At 46.1% G+C, this 9,381-nt stretch overlaps 1 protein-coding gene across 1 annotated transcript; it reads left to right on the forward strand.

Annotated features, from left to right (window-relative positions):
* Positions 1 to 5,072: 5,072 nt before the first annotated feature.
* LOC115284767 (ubiquitin carboxyl-terminal hydrolase 17-like protein 6) lies at positions 5,073 to 7,931 on the forward strand. The gene is made up of 2 exons (XM_029931240.1): positions 5,073 to 6,536; positions 7,212 to 7,931. Exons 1-2 carry the CDS (start codon positions 5,073 to 5,075, stop codon positions 7,929 to 7,931), a joined length of 2,184 nt encoding a protein of 727 aa, XP_029787100.1.
* The last annotated feature ends 1,450 nt before the right edge of the window (positions 7,932 to 9,381 follow it).

The raw sequence follows: 9,381 nt of genomic DNA on the forward strand, positions 1-9,381 counted from the left end.
AATGGGCAATGGAGCCGTTACACTACGCCCTGCCCAACTGGGCCAACCTTACCTTTCAGGAACACCACAAGTCTCTCAGCTGCTTGGTTTACAGACCCTAAGTGGTTTACAGTTGGACCTCAAGGGCAAAACGATGATTCCAAATGTACTTCAGTCATTTCACTAATTCAACTATTTGCTTTTTCTTGAATACAGAAGCTAAACACTAATTTTTATGTTGTAATTTGTATTAAAATAATTTTCCTTAACATTTTTCTACTCTATTCCTTCCTTTTTTGGAAACTTTTTGAATTCTATTTTACTTCAATCATTTCACTTTATTCTATTTCACTGTATTCATTGTTTCAAATTTTCAAATGTTTTACTTTTGGTTCCTCCCTTTTTCTCCTCTCATCTATTAAGCTCCTTTCAACACCAGACCAAAACAGTGAATATCTAGCATCCTGTATTTCATTTGTAGGTCTATGTTGTTTTAAATTTTTAAGGTTAAGTTTTTGACTTTATTAATTCCTATTCTTCCTTCAGAATGACCAAAGGAAAGAATTTCCTTTAAGAAGAAAGTTTATGAAAGAAATTGAAGGAGACACATAAATATGAAAACATACTTCATGCTCCTGGATAGGAAGAACAAATCTTGTTAAAATGTCAGTACTACGCAATGCAATCTACATAGTCAATGCAATACCCATCAAAATGGCACCACCATTCTTCACAGACCTAGACCAAACGGTTCTAAAATTGACATGGAAACAGAAAAGACCCTAAGTAGCCAAAGCAATACTGAAAAAGAAAACCAAAGCTGGAGGCAACACAATCCTGGACTTCAAGATGTATTCCAAAGCTGTTATCATCAAGACAGTAGGGTTCTGGCACAAAAACAGACACTTGGATCAATGGAACAGGATAGATAACCCAGAAATGAACTCACAAGCTACTGGACAAGTAGTCTTCAACAAAGCAGGAAGGAATATCCAATAAAATAAAGACCGTCTCTGCAGCAAGTGGTGCTGGGAAAACTATGAACGCCAGCTGACCCATGTGGAACCGACATGTCAGGAGCAAAGCAGTTAGACAGGATCATCAGTCTAGTGCAGGGAGATGGGTGAGCTTTTTGCTCCAAGAAGCCTTGGAATGGACTGGCTGAAGACACTACATGGAGGAGGGCAGCTGTGACCTCATTATAATAATGGCAGAGGTACTGATATCTAAAACTTCCAATGAAAACCCAATAATTTCATAGGAATAGATGAAAACCCAATGGAAACTATAGTTATTGAAAAAACAGGTCCAGGGGCACCTGGGTGTCTCAGTCGGCTAAGCATCTGGCTTCAGCTCAGGTCATGTTCTTAGGCTTGTGGGTTCAATCCCCTCGTCAGGATCTGTGCTGACAGCTCCAAGCCTGGAGCCTCTCTTCAGATTCTGTATCTCACTCTCTCTCTGACACCCCCCTTCCCTCTGCCTCTCTCTGTCTCTCAGAAATAAATAAAAAGCATTTAAAAAATTATAAAAAAGAAAAAAACATTTCCAAGGTTGGCCCATACCAATGGATATTTAAAAAACATACAAGGTGTGCTTCTCCTCTGGCCCCCACTCACCGCCCCCAAAATTCGGGTGTATTCCACTTGGGGAGTGGTCCTGAGAGTGGCTGGTGCAAGGCTGGCAAGGGGAAGGGATGACCAGTATGTGAGGTGAGGCCTCCTGGGGGTTGAGAAGATGAGGATGGGGAAGGGGCTTGGTGATGGGTGGGGCAGGGGAAAGGATGAAGTATGTAACCATGGGGTAGCGGTCCCATGTCATTGAAAGAGGCCAGGCTGAGGCTGCAGGAAGCTGTTACTGGGGCAAAAGGACACCATTTGGGACATGGCCACATCTTGAGGGCAATGGACAGAGGCCACAGGAGCAAATATTTAGGAAATATCAATTCAAAGAGGACACAACATCCAATACATGCCAATTTTCACGTAGAGAAACTTTCCAGAGGGCCAACTGCATTGTAAGCTGAGGCTCTCCACCTAGTCCAATGAGAATTCTTGATGTGCCACACTGTATCTGTCTGTAATGGATGATACTGATAACCTATAAATATCATCTAACACAGTTTCCATGTCCATCATAAAGTCAAAAAATCTTTGTCAAACTAGTTGATCCTCCATAACGTCTTACCAAATTTATTAGACATTTCATATGTAGAAGCTCCAGAGAAGACTTCCAACATTGATAACATTATCTACAGTGAAATGCATTGCAAAAGCTGAGTGAGACTAGCAATGTGAGACAGCAACTGCATGACCTGAGTAAAATGAATCTTAGAAAAAGAGCCAGATTATTATGGTTTTATCATATATAATTATATTAAGATAGTGATAGGGCATTGTTCAGGGCCTGAGTCGAGGCCAGGGAAAGGGAATAGCCTCTGACTGGAGTCACAGAGATTGCCTGGATGGAGTTTTGGGTGGGGCTCCCCCGGGGAACTTCCATACTTCCCTCTTAGTTTCAGTGATATTGGATGGCCAACAGGTAGTTGCTCTGCCTTGTAGCCACACAGATCTGCAGAGACAGAGGGGAGCATTTTCCTAACAGTGCTCTGTAGGGGGGTGGAGCAGGTATATGCTCTTCCTACAGAAGGAAGTCCTCTCATCTCACTATGGGATTTCTTTCGGTCTACCTCAGAGTTCGTGCTGAGGGGGAGAAGAATGATCTTAAGGTGATATTTTGAACACCACGTATCTGGCATGTCAAACATTGCTGTTTTTCATAAAGTTCTATGGAATACAGTAAATCCCAAGCTTCCAAAAGGCATCAACATGTGCATCTCTTGACGTAGAATTCCGACATATGTATATATGAAGTCTTACCAACGGTATTAGAACATCCGTTCATTCCTTCACTCATTCCTAAGTACTCTGGAGTGCATTCTCTGAACCAAAAACCAGTGTATGTCTTGCAAATGAAGCGAGGCATCAGACACAGTGGAATTCTACAGACACAAACGGGGGGGGTTATGAAGTGAAAATAAAATTATTTTAAATGTTTCCTTGACAGGTGGGCACCTGCGGCATACTTCCAGGAACATAGTAACAATTTATTAATGATCCAAAGAAAACGGGGAAACCAATGTTACGCATTATTTCTTGTTTAGTGGGGAAATAAATAAGAGTGTCACTACATAATGAAATCGAATAAATAATTTTCTTTCCATGTCTTTCTCAGCTGAGTTACACATTTGAGTGGAATTCTTACAGTTGTAGAGATGGCTCTTCTGGAGTAAAACTCCCTAAAATTTTAAGAGGAAATAATTAAGCAAGAGGATGCATGTTGTAAGGATTCCATCGTATAAGAGGACATTTTATTTCTTTCTCTGCAAATGCACAGCAGTCCTGGTAAGCCACACATGCCAGTTCCTTCATCCATGATCACCAGAGAGCATGTCAGACCTCTGGCATTACTATGCAGTCTCCATGCACTCTTCTTTCACATTCATCAGATGCTGTATAATTGAGCTCACAAATGAAGCAAATGATTTTGAATGTAGATACTTTCAACCACTAGATTTGACCTCGTCCTACACTTTCGCTCGCCTCCCTGGGAACAGGAAAAAAAAATGACCTTTAATCTCAGGTAGTTGAGTTTGAACATGTGTTTGGTCCCTCTTCTCTCCTACCATATCATGAATTTTGATGCTATAATGTAAAGCTCATTTACTTTATCTGAACGTATTCCTTCTCAATTTGAACCATTCTCTGTACATTTCAACAGGTTGTGGTCTCACTCTGCCTGAAATTTCAACTGAGAAAAACAAAACAAGACAAAACACAACACAACAAAACAAGGGCTCTTGTATGGTTCAGTCAGTGACATGTCTGACTTTGGCTCAGGTCATGATCTCACAATTCATGGGATCAAGCCCTGAATCAGGCCAGGGCATGGAGACTGCTTCAGATTCTGTCTCCCTCTCTCTCTGTCCATTCCAGCTATCTCCGTCGCTCCCTCTCTCAAAAAATGAATAATATAAAAAATAATTTGAAAGAAAAAAATAAAGATAACATCAACAAAAATAAACCTTCCATCTCCAGTTCCTTGCCACTGCTTCTCTCCCATCTTGCAACCAAAGCTGAGGAAGGATCCACTAATGCACTTTTCTCCTCTAAAACCCCAACCTGATTTTTTGGCCCTATTAATATATGCATATCTTTCTTGCTGACAATTCAAACATTCTCATCAACAAAAAAGATGTCATGGCATGTCTTCAGTCTTTATGTTCTATCCTTTTCCTTTTTTCATTTTTAAGTGTTGTTTAAATCCAGGTTACGTAACATCTAGTGGAATAATGATTTCAGGAGGAGAAGTAGAAAGGAGTGATCCATCACTTACATGCAATACCCAGTGCTCATCCCAACAAGTGCCCCCCTTACTGCCCATTACCATTTAGCCCATCCCACAGCCACCTCCACAACAGCAACTCTCATTTTGGTCTTTGTATTTGAAACACCCTCATGGTTTGCCTTCATCTCTGTTTCTATTATTTTTTCTTCCCTTCCCCTAGGTTCATCTGTTGTGTTTCTTAAATTCCACATGAGTGAAATCACATGTTTATTTTTCTCTGACTTATTTCACTTAGCATAATATACTCTAGTTGCATCCACATTCCAGAAAACTAAATATCCCATACTCCTTGGCTCACTTGATATTGCTCTGGAAGCAAAGTGGATACTTAGAAAGGATTTCATCTGAAGTTGAAAACTCTCAAGTCAGACTGTCCAGAAAGGGAGCAAAGGAAATAAGGGTGGTGGAGAAAATGCCGAGATCTGTGTCTGTCCCTTGAGGGAGCGGGAAGACATAGGTTAGGCTGAGTGGTCTCTCTGCAGAAGAGTGACCTCACCCTAAAGCCTTTAATCCAATCTCCAGATTACAGCTGATTGGATTTCTTGGTTCTGGCCAGGTGGGTGGGGTGAGCTCCAACGGTTGAGGAGAAGGGATACAGCTCTCATTCTGAGACCAGCCTCCTGAGAGAAGCATTGATCTGCAAGCTGAGGCTCCACATAAGCCGTCCTGTAAAAGCTGTTTCCAGAGACATGGAGGTTACATTTCCTCACATCCGACAGGAGTTTCGGTTTGATGTCCTTCCAAGACTCAAATCTTCGTGCACAAATAGAGGGGGTGCAGAAGGCCACACAGGACCCACTCTACCTGAGAAGCCATCACCGTCATTGCAGATACTCCACAACATGCCTAATGGTTTGGCTCCCGCGTCAACACGGCTGACTCCCACAAAGAAACCTGTGAGTTGGAGAGGCCCTTCTGCGGTTGGAGCTGGGCTGCAGAACATGGGAAACACATGCTACATGAATGCGGCCCTGCAGTGTCTGACATACACGCCGCCACTCTCCAGCTATATGCTGTCCCAGGCGCACTCCCGATTCTGTGGGAAGCAGACATTCTGCATGCTGTGTGCTCTGCAGGCTCACATGTCCAGGGCCCTCTGCCATCCCAGAGAAGTGATCTGGCCTCCGCTCAAACTGTTTGCTGCCTTCCACACGCACAGGCAGGAAGATGCCCATGAGTTTCTGATGTTCATTCTGGATGCAATGCACCAAGCGTGTTGGCATGAGGACAGGCCTTTAGAGCCTCAGGCTGAGGACACCACCCTCATCCGGCAAACCTTTGGAGGATCCTGGAGGTCTCAAATCCAGTGTCTCCGCTGCCAGGGTGTTTCCAGCACTTTCGACCCTTACCTGGACATTAGCCTGGATATCAGGGCAGCTCAGAGTGTGAGCCAGGCTTTGCAACAGTTGGTGAAGCCTGAGCAGCTGGATGGCCAAAATGCCTATCGTTGTAGTACATGTCTCGACAAGGTACCTGCTTCCAAGACGGTGACTTTGGACACTTGCTCCAAGGTCCTCATGCTGGTATTGAAACGATTCTCCCATTTCATGGGCAGCAAACTGGCGACGGAAGTCCAATATCTTGAGTGCCTGGACATGCAACCATACATGTCTGAGCAGAAGGCGAGATATATGATTTACGTGCTCTATGCTGTGCTGGTGCATGTGGGGTCGAATGGTCACAGTGGACATTACTTCTGTTACATCAAAGCTGGGAATGGCCAGTGGTACAAAATGGATGATGCCAAGGTCACCGCCAGTGATGTGACTTCTGCCCTGAGTCAACATGCGTATGTCCTCTTTTACATCCACAAGAGTGAATGGGAAAGAGCACATGGGAATGATGCAGGTGGTGGGGAATCCACTTCCCTGTGGGCTGACCATACAGACAAGGCTGTGGCCCAAAAAACACCGAAAACAGACCCCAACATCAAGGATCCTATGTCAAAAAGTCACGTGGAAGACACACCAGTGCAACCAATCACGTTAGACCAGTGGAGATTCATCCAGCAAAGCCACCGTCCCAAGTCTGAATTCAACTTCAGGAAAAGAGAGTTTCCTCTTCCCGCCAATGCCATTCTAATTCACCCATGCAAATACAGAGAGGAGATGGGACAGGAACATCTTGAAGAAAACACCTGTGACTATGTGAGGGTGAGTGTCCCCCATTCCTGCCCTTGTTCTCCCTGGGGACCATGAGGGATTTCCTGACCTGCCTGGCTGAGCAAGGGGTTTGACTTCCATTAGAAACATTGAGCATTCCATGAGAGTCCTTTCTATGGCTCTCCATGGCTCCCTGTGATGTTTCAGGATTCCTTGAATATGTGCTACCTTTGTGCTGGAGGGGTTGGGTGCGAACATGATTTCAGGAGACTGTGCCAAGTCCTACACATCTCGGGACTAACCGGCATCATTCCCTTGTAACACATACCTGCCACACCCAACCCATACCCCTGCACATGCTTGCCCGCACTCGTGAACCAAACTTGATAGCCCCCACCCTGAATCCCCACCAGCTGGATGCCTGTATTTTCACTAGTAGCCTGAATGGAAGAGCTTGTCTACTTCAGGAGGCAGGCATGATGGGGACTCTGGCAAGTAGTCTCTCTGATGGAATCAAAGTATCCAGGCGATCCTGCCCACTGCTTATTTCCTCTCAGCACTGAGCTGGAGGACACCTTCCCTGTCATCGAATCCTTTTCTGTCTCTCCCAGAAAATGGAATAAGATCTTGGCGATTCTGATTCTTTGCTTGTGCAGCTTGTCATGAGTGTCCTTGGCGGTGAGGAAAACCTAACGGCTGTTCTCTCTGTGTTCTGTGCTCCCACAGCGTCCACCCAGGCCAAAGCCTGTGTACACCACCAAGAGGGCGGCGTCTGTCATGGAGCCACCCAGCAGGAAGCCTGACATGATGCAGCTGTTTCCATGGGCTTCCCCTGTCGGGAGACGTGTGGTGAGCACCTTCCAACATTCTGGACGACGTGATGTCAAGGAAGTGGTTATTCCTGAGCCGCCTGCTCTGGCTCGCCAATGCTCTACCCAGCATCAAGGCCTCATTGTCCAGCTGAGACAAAACAGGCCCCCGTGTACCTTCAGTTGGTGGCCCCAGGCCGTTTCCGTGGCACATGGCCTTGGCCACGCCCAGGCACCAGCCAGGCATCCTGAGGTCAAGTCTCATCCTCCTCCAACCAGATGGGCTTCTGTTCCCCAGCCCCACATCCAGACAGCAGGCAAGAGATGGGCCCCGATCCCTGACGAGATGTGCCAGAGGCCCCGGAAGAAAGCATGCTGGGGCCCCTGCCAGAAAACCTCCAGCAGCATAGGGAGCAACCACGTGGGGCTTGGCCTGAGTGTGTGCCATCCAGCAAAGGGAGGTGCATGTCCACCCCCAGGAGCAGCCTGTGGGACCCGGAAGACACCTGCCTCAGAGCAAAGCTTGGGTCTCCAACCTCCATGCCCCCGTACTCCCCCAGACATGCTCAAGGGTGTACTGTACCCCCATGTCCATACTGTCAGCAGACTGCCAGTCAGCCGCTGCCAATGGTATTAAGCCACCTGGGCAAAACAGAATAAAGTACAAGGCACAGGCATGAGATATGTGAGGTGAACCAGCAATTACACAAAGGCCTGGGAGGACAAAAACTTGGGCCTACATCATGTTTGGTTTAGGTCCCTTGATCCTTATTAATCAAGAAGGTCTCCTTTGTTTCATTTCAATATATTAGATGAGAAACTCAGTGAATAGGTTGCAATAAGTTGCTGACTCGAGAGTCAATAGGATCAATGCGATGAATGTGTACAGGGTTTTCGAATGTTTGATTTCAGGGATACTGGATGAATGATTCTAGTCTAGGCTGAGGAAATAGAGGAGATATTTTGTTGTAGAATGTTTCAATGATGTCCTTTTTTCTGCACATCATATTGGGGACTATGTGACAGGCTTTGTGCATGTTCATTTCTCAATGATATTGCTAAGTTGTGTGTCATTTTCATCCTATTCAATAAAATGTATCTAAAGATTACCTGGTGTGCTTGTGTTTCTTTTGTGTGCCTTTAGAGCCATTTTCCTTTGCTTGCAGTAGAATCATACATTTGTTCACAAGTACATATGTGACGTGGATCCTCCCTGGTGGAGAACGACTCTTTTGAAGGCAAAACGAAACACAGGTTCATGTTTGTTCCCATTTGAGAATAGCAAGAGCGTCTGCAATTGTCCTGGGAGCAAGACAACACGGGAGGTGCATTCGAGTTCTCTCAATGTAGGGCCACATGGGTCGCTCAGTCATCGAAGCGTGTGCCTCGGGATGTGGCTCCCATCCTGATATCAGGGTTGGTGAGACTGGGCCTTGGGTCTGGCTCTGCGCTTTAGCACCGTGTCTACTGGGGTGCCATCTCTCCTTCTCTCTCTCTGTCACGTCCCCAACCGGCCGGCGGGGCGGTAAGTCGGGTCGTAGGTTCCTGAGGGAGGGAGGGAAAATAGGGCAGGGGGGAGCACCGAGAGTGGGGCAAGACAAGCGTTTCTCAACAAGCCCCGTTTATTGAGAAAACATCCACACACCTTTATAGGGTTTGGGGCGGGAAGCTGACCTAGGTTGGTTGCTAGGAAGCAGGGTCAAATGCTTACTAGAAAATGGGGAAACTGCAACGGAAACTTCAAACACAGCATCTAAAGGAGAGCCCAGACTTGTGTCTGCTACGCTGGGCTGGGGTACGATCAACACTGCCTAAGCCCAAGTGCGGTTGGTCTTTTGTTCAATTTGGCTTCTCCCGTCTGCCTGTCTCCAATCCCTGGATCAGGAAATGCACTCCCCTGGCCTCGAGGCGGTTAATCTTCTTTTTCTGGTCGCACCCCTCAGGGAGTGAGAATTCCCTGCCTGAGGCGGCCGGACATGGCAGCTCCCTACATCTCTCACCCTCCCCGACGCTGTCTCTGTGTGTCCTACGATAAGCACATAGACCTAAAGGATCGCTCGACACGAAATAAAGGAGCATTGGGGGCG

The sequence above is a fragment of the Suricata suricatta genome, unplaced genomic scaffold (assembly GCF_006229205.1).
Source record: "Suricata suricatta isolate VVHF042 unplaced genomic scaffold, meerkat_22Aug2017_6uvM2_HiC HiC_scaffold_196, whole genome shotgun sequence".
In the NCBI taxonomy this organism is placed as follows: domain Eukaryota; kingdom Metazoa; phylum Chordata; class Mammalia; order Carnivora; family Herpestidae; genus Suricata; species Suricata suricatta.